General features: G+C 40.3%; 1 protein-coding gene across 3 annotated transcripts in view; it reads right to left on the minus strand.

The window, feature by feature from the left end:
* Nucleotides 1–17,805, minus strand: part of ARHGAP12 (Rho GTPase activating protein 12) — a gene marked incomplete at its 5' end in the record, with an annotated part of 69,858 nt that overhangs the window by 39,509 nt on the left and 12,544 nt on the right. For all 3 annotated transcript variants that reach the window (XM_084260165.1, XM_084260163.1, XM_084260164.1), the window contains one exon: nt 2,109–2,372. In XM_084260165.1, the coding sequence (XP_084116291.1) occupies nt 2,109–2,372 (264 nt within the window). The remainder of the gene's footprint in view (nt 1–2,108; nt 2,373–17,805) is intronic.

Here is a 17,805-nt window from a genome sequence, read left to right on the forward strand (position 1 = left end):
TACAAAGACTGGAAGTCTGACAACTGTCTGAAGGACGATCTGCGACACCTCAAGCATCACAAAACCAGAAGAGCCAAGCTGAAATAAGTTATGATAGAAACTTAAAAATCAAGCTTTCTGAACATGCAGCTATGTAGTGAAGTTGTGGTACAAAGGTATGAGTAAGAGTCAGGGTGGGGCGAGGGGTGGGGAGGGGAGGAAGAATTATTGGAAATCTTTCCAGGAAAAGCAGGAAGAATGATGACAACAGAAAACCAGTTACACTTACTACAGGAGAGCTACTATTCAAAAAGGTGATCACCTTACCAAGACTAAAACCAGTCATCCAGCAAAAAGCACAGCCAGTAAGAAACTGACAGAGGCACCAAAGTGACAGCCTGTTGCTGCCACTAGCCCATGGCAAGAAAATGTGACTGTTTAAATGCTTATGGATGTCATGGCTGATAGGGACAGGGTCCCTTTTTCCCTCCTTTCCTGTTTCTGGCTCTACCATCCCAGAAGCGTGACACAGCTTCCAGCAACATAGAGTTTTTGAGCAATCTCCAATTTCAAAACTAAGCATTTTAATAGGCTCAGGAGGAAATCCACATACTTGAAAAGGGTATATAAATCTGAAATACATAGATTTCTTGATAAATGTTTGCTTTTTTTTTTTCCAATCAGGAAACATAAGAGCATATTTTAAGCGTATTTCAATAGTCATATCCATTTCCCAACAATTCCTTTGTTCTATCTGAACCACTGCAGTTCAGATAAACTCATACACTGCCTGGCTCTCCCTAGCACCTGGCTCCACAGAATGTATCTGCACCTCAAACAGAAGCCCAAATCATCTTTTAGCATAAATAACTTCATGGTAAGCTCCAGCTCTCTTAAGCAAGGTCTGCAGCAAAGCTTTGCCAAAATGTTTTGCAAAAGCCAAAGTTTAGCATAATTTTTAAAATCCACTGATAAGTCTAAAGAACATTTTTTATGGCCTGAATGTAACCTAGTCAAAAGCTCCTACGGCTCACTGCCAAAAGCTGAGGTGGATTTCATCCCCCTCTCCCATCAGCGTTTGCTACTCTTGGACCTCAACACTTGGCTAGGCAGAGCTTTTAGCATGGTCATTTTAATGTTCTCACCTATGATTCTGTGATATAATTCACAGAATGAAGGATTTTCTCAAAGTTAACACAATTTGATAACGCTCCTTTAACTGCCCTTTCTACCACTTTGTTCTACAGCTGTGTGAGACAGAAATCTGTGAAGTCAGATCTCCTAAGGAACTGTTAAATGCTGCAACAAGTCATCCAGCTAGACTTGCTTTTATATTCACTATGATCATGCCACCTCTAAGAATTCATGAAAATTAAAGTATAAAACCAAGTACAAAAATAAAATTCAATACACTTTCATCACATAGATGCTTCAAATATGTTTGATCAAGGTGGAAAGTCCTGTAGAACTCCATTAGGTCTGGTTTTGAACCGAGAATTCTGGAGTTCTCTACATCCATCTTCATCTCTAAATCCATCTCAGTAGCTGTCTGCAAAAATACTTTCCTCATATTTAAGTTTATTGCCACAGCAATAACCAAGCAGTAGCAAACACCTGTACATCCCCAGCCTTTGTTTTACTGCATATTTAATTGGTATTGATAAAAATACATAACGTCCCTTGCCTTTTTCAAAGCATCCCCATAAATCCCACTTCTAGAAGTGCTGTCACACTCCCCTTCCTTTCCCCAGCTTCTCTCCCAAAAAAGTGCTATGGGGAAGAGAATGCACTCCGTGTCAGAGAAGTTATGATGGTTGTCTTATTCTACTGTCATCTATAGCTTTATTAATATAAAAATATATCTGCTTTTCCCTTACCTTTAAAAGAAAACCTGCGATACCTGCTGAGGCATTTTTACAACTTATTACTCTTATACCTGGCTTCACATAAGCGTTCTTGTACTCAGAAGTACCGAAGAGCTAAACTGTTTACTGCTTCATACCAAGACACACAACCAGAAAAATTAAGACACTCTGTGACACCTCAAACCTCAGCAATACCAAATTCCATAGGAAAACAGCATTCATATGCATTGCAATCTCATTGCCTGTGATCTCAGAATGAACTACCTCATGATCTGCATGGCTCTGGGAATCCCCTTTATTAATGCTTGCATCTCGGGCCCAACGCGGAGGTTTCCAGGTTCGTTCCTGTGATCCTCTGTTGTAGTAATAACAGCGTCCTGTTGTATCTTTATGGGTTTCCCATTCCCCATTTATTTGGACTGGAGCACTTGTAGGTAGTGGTGGAAGTGCAGACTGAGATATTTTCAGTTCTTGTAAATTAGCATAAACTGGTGAATCAGGCCTCCCTTGGCTTGGTGGAGTAGTTGGCTATTGAGAGAAGAAATGTATTGTTAAAGAGCAAATGAATTTTAGAATGCTCCCTTACAAATAAGAACATATTACAGTAGTAAAACAAACCAACAAACTCCCTTTTTAGCTATCAAGTACAAAAGCACAAAGGATGCTGGGGTATGAAAACATAGGTTAACTATAAGGTGGGTATCACAAGTTATATTTATTTAATACTGGAGCATTTCTCCAGATGACAGCTGATAATTATGTTTTACAGTGGATTTGAAATACACTGGAATCATCATCAAAATAAATATATGCTTGCCTTGTTGAAAAACTTCAGCTTTACAGTTCAAGTATTGCTGAGGAACTGTAAGTAATGGGATCTTGTTTAAGACAAAACGTAGCATTTTGTTATAGATGCCACTTATTAGGTAAAGACAGTTCCCCAACCTTGCCCCACACTGCTAATACTGATCACAGAATCCCAGAAGTTTGGGTTGACAGGGACCTTAAAGCTCATTTAGTCCCAACCCCCTGACATGCGCAGGGACACCCTCCACTAGCCCAGGTTGCCCAAAGCCCCATCCAGCCTGGCCTTGACCACTGCCGGGGAGGGGGCAGCCACCACTTCTGTGGGCAGCCTGTGCCAGGGCCTCACCATCCTCACACAAAAGAATTTCTTCCCAATATTTCATCTAAATCTACCATCCTCCAGCTTAATAAGGCCATTACCTCATATCCTGTCACTACACTCCCTGTCCCTCTCCAGCTTTCCTGTAGGTCCCTTGAGGTACTGGATGGCTACAATGAGGTCTCTCTAGACACCTCTCTTCCACAGGCTGAAGAAGCCCAGATCTTTCAGCCTGTCCTCACAGGAGAGGTGCTCCAGCCCTCTGATCATCTTCATGGCCTCCTCAGGACTTGCTCCAAAAGCTCTGTGTCCTTCTTATGTTGGGTGATTCAGAGCTGATGATGGTGCATGTTAATCAGCAGTTCAGTTGGAAAGACGAGTACAACGTCATGACAAAGAAACTCTGAGTTTACCTGTATGACCTTCCAAACAGATGTTTATTTTAAATTATTTTAGGCAATATCACCAAGTGTTCTGATTACCATTTTCTTCTTACAGAAATTAAGTAGACACTCTGATCCACCTAATTTTATTCATACACATGCACACAAGCAGAACAACAAATACCCATAAGAAAACACTATTGACAGTATCTCATTAATAGTTTGCTAACATGAAGGTCAACAGAAAGCATCGTTAGAGGTCCATGGCACCCCCACTGACACCATGACTACTAGTTTAGGAAAGAAATAGACTTTCAGATGTTCAAATTTTTAAGTACACCATACGTATGTAAAATACATCATGCAGAATGTAAAAGCCTATGCTTTCACAAGACCTATGATTATGAGATTGTAAAAGCAGCTTGTTATTAAACCAAATTGAATCACTCCCTGGTAATGCGCTGCCATCTCTGTAGTTTAAGGCACATTATTTAGGCACTCTAAAGAAAGGAACTACATGATTTATACCATCCCCTCCTCCTGCTTGGTTTTAATTCAGAAGCTTTGCTGCAGGCAAGTCCTTGTGCTCCTGCTGCATCTTTCACAGGAAAAAAAGCAACATACTGTGTTACATAAAAGATCTTTTATGGTGTACTTTTAAATGTTAAAATAGTAAACTACTAATCTAGGCCACATCTAATCATAAATTATCAGGGTTTTCTCAGACCAGACAGCATATGGTACCACACAATCAGTTATAAACTGATTGCACCATAGCTAGAACCAAATACAGGCAATATCCACAACCAAATGGGGAAACAGCTAGAGAGGAACTTAGTGAGATTAAAACAGGAATGGACTTGTTTTGTGCAACTTTAAAAGAGAAAACATAGCTTACTAGATACAGTAAGTACAGTATGTTTAAGGCAAACCACATGGGGAAAAAGTGGAGCACAGGAAAAAATCAGTGTCAAAACCAGCTAGTATCCTCCTCTACCCATTCACAGGAAATAAAGTCCATTACAAAACTTGATGAGCAGTAAAAGACTATTTTTCTACTATCCAAATCCTCCCCTGTACCCTGGGGCTTGGGGGTTTTCTTGAGGAGGCGGTGTGTAGAACGGCTGCCTTGGTAGAGTCGCTCTTGAGAGCTTCAACAGCATAAAGAAGGCCACTATGAACAAAGCATCACCCCTCTGTCTTCAAGGATGAAGGTCAATTTCCCAGCACGCTGGGAGAGTTGTCTTGTGGTCTCCTCATTCATAGCACAGTTCCTGCATTTGTTTCCCCCGTCAGCCCACAGAGCTGCACTCCCCACGTAAAGCGTGCTGCCATTACACCGTCCTGTCATCTGAAGCCAGGGCACACCTGCACCGGGGAGCGCACGAACCCGCAGGTTCTTCCTCTATTTCAAGGAAGTGGCAAAAGCAGCAGCATCAAGCCTGCCCGCTGCAGCAGGAGGCCAGTGCAGCGGCTTGCACACCGGAATGTATTCCACGTCTTCCTAAAACTGTTCTTCTACACGAGACAGCAAGGTGGCTTTGCTGCCTGGCCCATATTTGCCAGTTGCCTTTTTGTTTTAATTAAGACAATGAAGTGCCATTACTAAAATAACACTTCAGTGCATTAATTAAAGTGTTTTCCAACAAGAAAGCCTATGACACAGAATGTTTGATAGTTTCTGGAACATCTTCTCAAGCAACACATAGGAACATGGTCCAGTGGTTTCACCCTGAGGTTTCCAATGGGTTCAGCATTAGAACCAGCACAGCTCCAGATGAAGCTGCAGGACACCTATGTGCAAAGCCAATACCAGGAGTTGGCAGCCAAGATACTGTCACATAGCTCAGGCAGCAGACTAGTTAAGGTTAACACATTAACATGATGTGAAAGCATAATGAGGAGGTTTCTTCTGAATGCTGAGTACTGTCCAGGGAAAGCCAGAAGTTTTGTCCTGAACAACAAACATGACAGCTAACTGTCCTGCCAAGCAAGCTCCCAGCTACCCTCCCTGTTGCTCTCTCTCTTCTGACAGATTTTTCATGGAGAACTGCACAATCTTTGAAAGGCACCTGGTAAGTTATTGCTTTCAACAAAGCATAAAAATATGCAAAGCCATCAAACTACAATACATAGCTTGGCTCATAAGTATGTCTTTGAGGGATACAACCTTCTTATCAGGAACTATTTTAAACAACCAGGCAGCATACAATGCTACTTCCTCATACCTCGAGCCACGCAACGAGGTATGTCGTGTCTACAACAGTGCTCAGTTCAACAGCACCCAAACTTATCAATGTTAATTTTGCGAAGAAGTTCTCGTTTATTCATGAGTAAAACAGCTTTCAGAAAGCTCAAAGCTTCCTGAAATATACTTTAGTGTACTTTTTACAAGAGCGTTGCCAGGAAGGTCAGTGCTCTGCGCACAGCCTGGGAAGGGCAGTCCTGCAGAGGCAGGTCCCACCAGATGTCCCTGTAGAGCTCCCCAGCCCTGCACCACCCCTGCCATTTCTTCTAAGGGGACTGTTTTTAAGTTCCAGGCTCTGTTCTGCAAAAAACTTTAATAGTTTCAAGGCAAAAAGCAAATTAATTTAACTGTATACCCTTCATTTACTAATTCCATTACTCATGACCAATATATGAATTTGAATAGATAAAGCATTACCTAGATCAGAGTAGTTTCTGACCACTTCCATGGCTGTTTTCCCAAAATCACGCACACACATCTGTGAGAAACTTAAATTAACAGCTCTGACTTCCAGCTAGACCTTCATCTGTCTTTTGCACAGAGAAGCTCTGAACACTCATAAACAATGGAATTAAATCTACCAAAAGAGACTCCTTGTCTTCTCACTATCAGAATCACAAGAGCACGTCCTTCAACATGCCCATGCACGCACACGCAGAATGTCTCATACTCAAAATATTTCAACATTCATTTGCTATTTGATATGGGTTTCAGACTTTTTCATGCTGCTTTGTCCAGCAAAGAACAGTGGAGGGCTCTTGCTAGAAAAGTGATAAAGCTGGAAAAGCAGAAATACTTCCATGATGCTACAACTTGAATGATAAGCCTACAGCCCACTAAGCACTGGTGACAACTTTGTGACTCTAAGGACCTCTCCCAGAGCTCAGTAACACTGGGTATTTTAATACCTTGGAATTCTTATTTTATAAGTTCAATCTCACTGAAAAGTCTGCTAGCAGAAAAACCTTGCAAACCAGTAAGGAAGAGTTTCACACAGGCAGGACAAAGTTTCCAGGATCAACACACTACATTCTTCATAAAGGGACTTTTTCAGGACATGGTTTTTATACTGGCACAGTAGGAAGCAGGTACATGCCTTTAAATAAAACAATCTGTTAATCATTCATGAATGACCAGTCAATATTTTCAACAAAGGCTGCAGATACACTATCAGGCCTCTGTACACTTGAACTTAGGGCAATGAGAAGAAAACTCACTATTAGTTCTCAAGGCACTTTTCAATACCAAAATGCTTCTGAGAGGTTACCTCAATGTTACCTTTATACAAATGGCTTTTCTCAGATGGTAGAATAAGTGTTCAAAATAAAAGCAAACTTTAATAAATTAAGAACAAACAAACAAACAAAACCAACCCCAAAAACATTCAGTACATTCCAACAGGGTGAGACTGCAGCTCTGGGAGAAACAGCAGCTAGCCATCTCTTCTTCCCTATCCACCACCTGAAAATGCTTTTCATTTATTTTCATGCAATTGAGAACATCGAGGATGACAGCAATTAAAAGACAGGGAACAGTTTCCTTGAAAGTGGCAATTACATTTTTCCATATACAGCACTTAAATCCAAGACAAAAACTTCCACTAGAGCATAACAACTGCTTAAGGAATGACTGCAGTGGCAGCCCGCAAAACATGAGGGTTTTTTTTTCTCCTTTACAAATAAATTGCTTTAGTTGTCATGCCTCTGCAGCTTTTCTTAGCGTTAGGAACTTGCAATTAGAAGCAGCATTCAGATTGCTGGAACTAGCTGCTAAAAATAAAATAAGAAATAAAATAAAAAGCAAATCTCATCTTAATGCTCTTTATGAAGTTACAAGCAACAGATTGTCTGCACTCGTGCAAAAGAACAGCATTGTACTGGAGGAAAACGAGGGAATATCAGTTCTTCACAGCAGCAAGCTGAAGGAAGGAGAAGAGGCACATCCCACAGCACCCTGACACAGGGAACGAAGCATCCCAGTTCCCTCAACAACCGCGTTTCTTGCCAAGGAATTGCCACTGTCCTCTTAGGAAGGCCTGAGACTTCAATACCAGCTTTATTCAGCAAGAATGATATAAAGGAAATCTCAGAAACTCTACAGTTTCATTTTCACAAAGTGACAGCTTCAGCTGGAATCATTAGTTCATCTCCTCCTCCCTCTTTCTGTTCTTGGCTTATGTTTTCACACACATTCTGGCCCCTAGTTTCTTTCTGACTTGCTCAGGCACAGTTAAAACCTAGTCTAATACCCAAAAATCCATGATGGAGATTTTTTTTTTTTTTTTTTTTTGCAAGCCCCCTCCTACCTCAGTGTAAAGACAGCAAACTAATTAAATGCACACTAAATTGAAATGGGAACCCAAACAAATTTATTTATTTATAAACACACACTAACCTTTCCCAACCTTAACCAGACAATTCACTCTCTAAGTCTAAGGAACACATAAAGATGACAGCAAATATTAGTAAATGTTATAAGACTGTTAATAGCTGACTATACATTTCTGAGAATTTATAGCAGTGCAAATATTATTTAAAGGCACTTTAGTTCCCACATTCAGTTGATTCACCATTCTAAAGGGATTTAAAAAAATGCAAAGCAATGCAGAATTAAAATAATCTTGTACAAATCATTCAAATACATTTGCCTAGTAAAGGCAATTCAACAGTTAAATGTTTATAATGTCCCATTTAAAAATTAAACAATTTTTTAAAATGGCTAGCCAGTAATTTTCCATCTGATTGAAAACTAAAATTAAGCATCTGACTTACTTCTGCTAATTCTAATTCTATCTTTTGGTCAATTATGCATTTTAATTACAGTGAATTACAGGCTGAGCTATTACTTTCTTCTATTTCTGGAGATATTTACATACAGTTCATTTTAATATAAATACCTCTATTAATATTTTGGTTTATGGAACTAGATTATGAAACAAAGAGCCTTAGTACATAGGACATCGTGTCCTGCCAGAATGCGCCTGTGTTATTTCAGCCATTTAAGTTGCCTTCTGCTTTAGCTCTCCCATAACACACCCAAAAAAATGCCAAAGTTGCCGAAAATAGAAATCTTTATCTGACTATTCTGTAACGCCTTATTAAATAAAATAAAATCTAGATGTGTAGCAAAAAGCCTCTAAAACTAAATGCATTCCCATTCCTCAGCAGCCCAAAAGAAGTGACGTAAATTATTTTCCTTGTCACCAAGACAAGGACTCATTAAATTCTACTGCAAAAGTGCAAGAGGCGGCTTCTTCCGTCACCTCGCGAGCGCTCCCGAAGCCAGCCCTGGTACGCCGGGGCGTGCGACAGAGGGGAGCGGCTGGCTGCGTCTCCGAGTACCAGGGAAAACACTCCCAAGATCATCCATCCTCAGTGACAGGTCAAAGGAAACTGATGGAAAACCCCTTCATCCTGTGCACTCTACAGATTTCCCAGTCACGCTTCGGTAGTGCTCGCCACCATCTCAGCACAGCTCTTGCATGCAAACTTAGGAAGCTGGTAGCAACAGAAGAAAGTTTATAATTGATTGAAGGATTGCAGCAGTGAGGGAAATATTTTAAAAAACGGAAATAAGCTCTGACAATGGGACCCTTTGTAAAACATGCACAAAGATGACAGTGTTTACTCCGTACTTGTACTTCGCCATTTGCACAATCTCGCTTCTCCCTTCCATAAAAAAGCTTTTGTCCAAAGATATGGACAAAGCTGCTTTTCCTATAGTAGAAAATTTAAATACTGTATGAAACACTTTGCTTCACACATACAGCAAACTTACCCTAGTTAGGAAAGGGTGGCCAAATTTAACAATGTTGAAAAGTTTGGCTGCAAATTTTCTTCAGTCCTTTTTTTACCCTTTCTTACTACATAGAACACTGACACTGCCAACAGACATCATGCACCTGTTTCAGAAATTTAGCCAGCATCTTGAACAACCTGGACATGCCATGCAGAAGTAGATTTACACATTTACTTTTCCTCCAGTATCAAACTGGCTCTGTAACAAAGATCTTTTAACAACACTACTACCAACACCAAGTTTATTCTGCATTTAGTTTAACTGCTGTCAAATCCTGACCTTGGGCAACCTGCAGCACATGTTTGAATGCAGATTTGTGAGGAACAAAAACTGTTGGAAATAATCTGTGATGTCTTTCAAGAATTATTTTCTATAAAAAGTAAGAGTACACTAAGAAAACACCAGAAAAACCTAACTTGCATTTCCTTTGCAACATGCCAATAGCTACCGCTTTTCAGAAGGGCAGGACCTATCAAAAGAGCATAAGTTGTTTTAGAAGTGTTACAGCAGAATAACCAATACAGCACAACAACATTTTAAAGTTTCAGGAGTAATGGAGAGCTCTCATTTAAGAAGCCTTTTACTGATTTTTTTAACTGATTTCATGTAGAGCCATACATTTCATTTGTCTCAGAGAAGTCAACGTATTTTTTAAGACAGATTATTGTCTTCACTACTATGTTGTCATCATTACAGTACCACAGCACATCTAAAAGGTTTACTCCTATGAAATATAACTGAGGGGAGATTGAATGGTGTTGTTTGAACTCAGTTTACAGGTTGAGAAAAAGTTTCCATTAGTTAAAGTCACTTCCAACTGAACAGCAATTTTCTTCTACGCTACATTTTCAAAGGTAGAGATCCCATAACTTTTAAATGTACTTCTGAGGGTCCAGTGCTTACACAGAGCGCTGCAAAGCCAGGCACCCATGGAAAGTGTAGGTGAGAAACATCACCTCTGATAAGATTCCCAAGTTAGTCAAAAGTTACTGAAGTTGCATTACTGGACAAATTCAAAAGCCTAAAAGATAGCTTGAGTACCTCTTGATCAAACAGAATGAAATCTAACTACCACCAAGTTACCAAAACCCCATGAGTCGGTAGAAGAAAAATTATAATATTCTACTATTGGAAAGAGAAGGGAAAAGGCAGAGCCATTAAGAATGTAATAACTATACATGTGTATATTAGTGGCTCATTTTCCAAATATTAAGTTCCTGTGGTGTTGGTTGGTTGTTTTTTTTTTAAATAGAGAAAGGAACAATTTGCAAGAGCCAGTTCTAAAACACAGCAGTCATCAAATCTGTGTTCTGTCAGAAAGGGTATTTAATTCCAAACACTTGACAAGAAAATGCAGAACTCCCACGCAGTTTACAGCTGTTGTCCTTTCACTCTTGCTGCAAAAGCAGATTTCACTTGTGTGAAACTCTGCTTCACTAAGTGTTGCTTGTGGCAGCAAATTCTGCAAGCACTTGTTATGCTAGGATCTCTTTGTTAGGTATTAGACTAATTTCAAAGTACCTTCTTGAGCTTATGAACTGCAACACTTACAAGTTTTTAATAACACATGCAGCTGCATGCAGAACATCACCAGCATTCAAACACTACAAGAAATGCTAATGCATCAGCACGCTGGTACACTGGAAATACGCTGTGGGAATAAATTAAGGCATCAAACCCCAGTGAACAACACAGCTCACTGGCCCAGGAAGGGAACCCATGGTATGGTATGACATCAGACACCAGAATAATTTCTGCTGGCTTGCTTTACTACTCTATTAAGAATATATTCCGTTGTGCAAGCAGTAGGCTCTAGCCTTTCCTGAACACCCAGGCAGCTGAACTTCACACCATTTAACAGGCAGCTGCTACCCTCCACATCTGCTTCTCAGACCTTCCCCCAAGTTTATTACTTGGAACTACTATTCCCAAGGTACTTCGCAGCTCATGTGCCCCAGATCTCCAGTGGGCAGTTTCCCTGATTAGAATGTGCCGCTTGAGAACGAACAGGCAATCCCTTCAGAACACAGCTATTCACATTAGCTTCCATAAGCTTCATGTTAAAAAAAGAAGCAAGTTTCAGCCCAGCCTCATTTACAAACTGAGCAACATCTAAAAAGTACGTCCTAGGGATCCTGACAGGCTTTACAATTTCAAAATATATGATCTGAAAAACTTTGTTCTACGTACTGTCATGCTAGCACAGTACCTCTACAAAGCAAAAACTAACCTATACATCCAAAGTCTAGAGAAATGACAATAAAACCTGTTCATCAAGTAATTTATTCATACCCCAACATAAAAGAGACTTAGGTTAGGGAAATACAAATCTCAGAATGTAATTTTTCTTGAGTCTGAACATGCAGAGTCCTGGTCATTTCCATATTTATCATTTCAGGCAAATTTTTCAACTGTTATCCGTTTTAACACATCAAGATACCTTCTATTAAAAAAAAAAACCTCTTTTTTGTTCTTTTTGCTTTTGGAAGAACAGGTTTCCTCACCTCAGCAAAAAGGGAAGCCAAGAGATAAAAATGATTTGCTGTTTTAAATGAGTTAGTTGCCCTAAGCCCCCACGCACACAAGCAAAGAATTTCCTTTGTGCAGAAAGGCAGAAGCCACACTGACGCTTCCGGTTACACCAAAAGTAAAGCAAATGCTTTGCTAATTCAGTTAGTTTACCAACTTAATAACTCGGTATTTAGAAAACAAGAAAAGAACCACACACAATTGTATTTATTTCAGAAATAAAGACTACTGATACAGTTTGGAGATACAGATACACTGGTCTACTGGTCACCTTCTACCAAAAAACACAGCCCTGTCTCCCTTCCCCTGCAACCCCGTGATGCTGACAGGACCCTGCAGCAACCTGATGGAAGAAACTAGATCGGCAGTAAATCAAACCCACTTGAGACTTTACAAACACACACACCACAAAACTGAACACAGTAGTAGTATGAATGGTAAGAGTGAAGACAGAAATGTAATTCTGCTCACTAGCTTAAATCCTCCGCTTGGATTGAAACCAACTGATCTCTGAAGAAAGTAGTTTTGCTAGTGTTTTGAGAAAAAAACTGTTTTAACATAAAATACAACACACGAAACACCTTACATGTGCAAGTTTTTTCCTCACGCACACTGAAGCCCTTCCAACCACAGGAAAAAGGATATACTGATGGCTGATGCACCTACAAGATAAAACCTGATGATAAGCTTTACTTGTTAGGCCTATCTCTGGCACGAAGTAAACCAAGGCTAACTGCAACCTCAGCCCACGTGGGGAACTGGGCTGCTGCACTGACTAGGGCGCAAGCTGCCCACTTACCAGCGACGCACTCACCGATGGCAGCAAGCAGAAGGTCTTCCTCCAGTCTCTGTGGACAAGCACCAAGAAGTGCCTATCACTCTATATCTCATATATTACCTTACAGAATTAGAAAGAGAAGGGATATTTTTGCCACAACTGTCATTTAGTGAGATGGAATGGAAAGTGTAATAAGGCAAAGGACCAATATCTAGTTTTAGCTAGGCTGGACTGCTGTGTCTGCCAACTTCTACTGTATTTTTCTTTAAGGAAAGTAGGAACTGTACACTTTTCAGAGTGCTCGTAGTCACTTCTTGCAAAATAAAAAACCATTACTAATAATAAATTTAGCAGAAAACCTGGGTCAGGTGTGGTGGGAATATCTTATTTCAAGCAAGCGGAGATGCTGTGTTTTCCTCTCCTCTGCAAACCCCCAGGGTATATCAATACTTAAAATAAGTTACAACCCAAAAGTGTTATAAAACATTCAGAAACAAAACACTAAGGAAAGCAAAACTGACATAGATAAAGCAAGAAATTTTCATCAGATCTAGTGATGCTTCCAATGTCAGACATTCACACAGATCCAAGAGATGAGGTTTGGAGAATCAAGCTTCTCAGACTTCAGAGGAATAAGGACATGTCCCCAGTCACATCAACCCACAGTGGCTCCTGTCCTGTTCACTGACGTGGTTAACCCAAGAAAATCAGTAAGATGCAAAACAAACCAAACAGGAAAATATACACAATGCTAGATCTTGTGGGATAAACCCACAGATTTTTCAGAGCAGGTAAGTTCTACAATGGACAAAGCCACTTCTGTGTTTGGAGACGAGCACAAAGGCAGTGAAATAATTTCTGTATCAAAAAGCATTCCAGCACAGAAACAACACCCTGAAACACACCAGACAATTGAAAATGCTTGCTTCAACTGTTGTCCCTGGACTTTGAATTATCACTTCACAGCCCTCAGAAACGGAGTTGGTAAGTCAATTCCCACGACAATTTTCAAAAACAACCCCAGATCTTCAATGAAGAGCAGTTTTACTGCCCAGTTAGGCACTGGAACAGGTTGCCCAGGGAGGTGGTAGAGTCACCATCCCTCAGGTGTTCAAGGGAAGGTTGGCTGAGGTACTTAGGAACATGGTTTAGCAAGTAATATAGATGGTAAGGACTAGATGATCTTGGAGGTCCTTTCCAACCTTAATGAGTCTACGATTCACTGAGACCTGTGGTCATTTCCACCTGGTTTGCTTTCACAGCTGCAGTACTGACAGGAAACTTCAAGCCACTTGTCCTCCCTGAGAAGTTGCAAATAAGCAAGTGATGAAACAAATCGTATTTTGCAATATGAAATAGGGATCTTGCAAACTAAGGTTTGGAGCTCCTGTTCAGCTTTTTTAAAGCTTCTGAGTAACTTCAGTGCAACCTAAACTTCAATAGCTATCTATCTGTTCCAAAGCAGTCAGTTGTTATTTTGTAGTTCAGATGCAATTTGAATGTGGCCATCTGAATTTTAAAAACCCCACACCAATCTGTGGATCATATACTACAGCAATTGAGAAAACCATAAAATAGGCATACTATAGGCTGCATGCACTGATGCTATATCATTGTAAATAAAAGAATTGTTGAAGAGACTAAGGCAGTGTCATATGGTCTAGAAGCATTTTTAAGTGCCTGATGGAATATCCAAAGAATAATAATAAATGGGTTCCTCAACACCACAAAGAAGTCTATCCCCAGAAGCTCCCCACAGCCATGCACCCTCAAAAGCCAAAACTAAACCCAAGTGTATCTCCACTCCGCCAACAATCTTCCTTAAACACAGCAGTTACAGGTTTCACACAGATTTTTGTATGTTGCAACACAGAAGTTAAATGCTTCAACAATTAGCATGTCATCAAGCTTTCAGTAATCAAATTAAAAATATTTATATTGTTTTCTGACTCCGATCTATTTAATAGGAAGAAGCTCCACTTTAGTACTTCCAATTGCACACTGGTATGAAAACTGAAACAAAGGAAGGTTAAGAAGCACATCCTGCCAGCCAACTTCCCCATAGCATAGTTCAGGATATCTCTTTTTTTAAGCTCCCATTTTAGGGGGGTATATTGAGGTCTAAACATTTATAGATTGATATGGATAACTAACATGAAATACTTCCTTCATTTCACTGTAAGTTTTTCTACAAATATATTTAAGTAATTTTTGTTTATATAAATAAATTTGAATATGAAGTCACTACAGTCATCCCTATCTGTAACAGCTTTGATTTCTTTGATAAATAAAAAAGAATAGAGAGCAAAAATTAGCCCACTACCCAACACTGGGCATCCTATATTGAAAGATCTCTCTTAAGGCCTTGGAACTACTTGTCCAACAAACTGCTGTGTTTGCTGTACAAGGCAACTCAGTAACAGGGGAACACATACAGGGGGAAAAAAAAATCCAATCTTATTCTAGCTTTCTGTACCAATTATTCCTCAGACAAGTATCAACAACTAATTCTAACTACAAATTTAACAGAAATACCCTGCTTGTTTACAGGTCCTTCTCAAATAAAGTTTTTATAAGATGAGACATGCCTTAGGAAGAGATGAAACAAGAAAGTACAACCTGCCACAAATGGGGGCAAGGGGAGGAATCAAGTATTTTGATATTTCAAGTACAGGCTCCATCTCCAAAGCCCTGCTTGTCAGTCAGACCAATCCAGACAGGGACTGCTGAAGATGCACGGATCATAAAGATGGCAGCTGGTCTTCCCATGTATGGTACGTGATACATTCAAACTGGAGCCTCTCCGACTACAAGCAGCACTGCTGGATTAAGACTGTAGAAGCCTCTCTCAAAGATGGGCTCCAGGACTGAGATAAGACTCCCAGATGTAAAACAGAAACCAGCAAGCACATCTGTAAGCAAACCAGACCCTGCAATAAAATAGGAAGCTGCGTTCTACATGACATCCCCGCTCACACGCAGAGCACCCCCGCGGTCTGTGGGTACTGAGGTGTGCAGCGGGGAAGCGCCAAGACCCTTCCCACTTCTCCCCAGTTACAAAAATTCCTCAATTACTAAAAGTAATAAATAAACTGATATGCTTGAATCAGCTTTCTGGGATGCAACACCATTTTTCACTGCTGACAACTAAAAGTGAGAACTGCCCCAATCCCTAGATGTTACAGCACCATTCCAATTCATCAGTAAAATAAAGAAGTTGTTAAACTGCCATTAAAAAACAAAAAACTCAACTAAACAAGAAAAAACCCACCATCACCACACATATGCACACACAAAACAAAAACCACCATCAAAAGAAAAACCCAAACACTGCCTCTACAGCAAGAAACAGAGAGGAAAAAGTCAGATTCAGGTACCTGGCACTAGCCCTCTTTGAAGCACACTGATGATGCTCTGAGTGACAGGGACCACACCAACTCCCCACGCATTGCATAGCCCAAATTACACAGCCCGTCCTAAAATACTTGGAGGGGTGGGGGTGGGTAAAAAAAACAAAACAAAAAATCCACAACCTCCATCCCCACCCACCCCCCACTCCTCCCCCAAAAAATAAGTAGTCATAAGAGTTGGTTGTGATTTTTTTCTGCTGAAGTAAGATTTACAAAGTCTTCTGACAAATATAAAACTTATACAAAATGCAGAGAGTATGTTACAATGGAGTAATTATACAGATGCTTTTGTTGCCAGGAATCTACTTTTATAGCACATTAGAATTTTAAATTATGCCAAAAGCTTTCAACGTAAGAAAGCTTTCATCAGGAAAAGACACGAAGAAGTTATCAGCACTGAGTACACAGGAATGCTTGCATGGTACTCGTTACATGCACCGTGTGAGGGAGTTCAGAAAGCACTGACAAACTTCATTAAGAGGAATGTTATGCTACTTAAAAATACTCAAACATTCCTGTTTTGTTTGGTTGGGTTTTTTAACTGTCCCATGCAATAAAGCAAACCTATTAGCAGTACATTATAGCTGAGATGGCAAGAATTTGCTAATAGTTTCATGCTGATTAAGCAGCCGGCAGCAAGCAGTGCCACAGCCAGTGAGGCCCTCGGCCACGCTGCTGAATTACAATTCCGTGCTCAGCATTCAGTGGATCAGCCAGAGCCACCAGCCTTTAGAGAACTTTCTCATTGAAACTGCAAGTATAATAAAGTATGGCAGCATTATCTGCCAAGCTATCGGGGTAATAAGGAGGGGTGGAGGAGAAGAAAGCTTTTAAGCACATGTATGCATTAGAAGACTGTACTCTAAAGTACATAGGAAAGCTCAGCACATAAAGCTGTTCTTGAATGCTGACAGAAAGCAGCTGTTGAGCTTCAGAAAACACAGGTTGAATGCAGCTGAGCTTTCTGGGAGTCTCCAAGAAAAATACATACTGGGTTAAAGGGCATGTTATTTTTCTACTAATGGTCATCAGTAAGTGATGCACCTTTAGATGTCTGCTGCATTGGTTTTGATGATTTAGGTAGAGTATCACAAAGAGACATACCATTTCTGGACAACAATAGTTTGCCATGAATAAAACAGAGAGAAAAAACAGGGGTTTCATTAATTCAAAATTACTGTATACAAGTTTTCACACAAATACTTTGCCATTGATTTTGGTGCTGTTTCCTAGAGACAATTCGGGGGGCTTCTCTAAGAATGCCAATTACAGGCAAGTGCAGGTGCTGTAGGAGCTCCAGTTCAGAGGGTCTGTGGTGGTAACTGTGCTGCACGCTGACCAGACAGAGAGCTTTCTTCCCACTGCTGTCACTCAATAGCACTTGTTCTGGTAAGACTTTGCTGTTGGGTTGCATCAAAAACCAAGCTTACTGGGAAACTTTAAATTCCTGAATAGGCTAAGGCTGACATTACCCCAAATGCTTTTGCCTTCAGGAGAACCACGATTGAGTTTATAAGGGTGATTAGCTGTATGGTCTAAATAACACTTACTGGAAGTATTAGTAGCTGTGCTTTTTAGATTGGGATTGAAATGGGGGATTAGAGGATGGGCAAACAATCTGGCATAGTGACAGCACAGCAACCTGCTGTGAACGTGAAGCCTCGAGGCATGATGATGCTGCAACCATCA

The sequence above is a fragment of the Gallinula chloropus genome (assembly GCF_964237585.1).
Source record: "Gallinula chloropus genome assembly, chromosome: 2".
In the NCBI taxonomy this organism is placed as follows: domain Eukaryota; kingdom Metazoa; phylum Chordata; class Aves; order Gruiformes; family Rallidae; genus Gallinula; species Gallinula chloropus.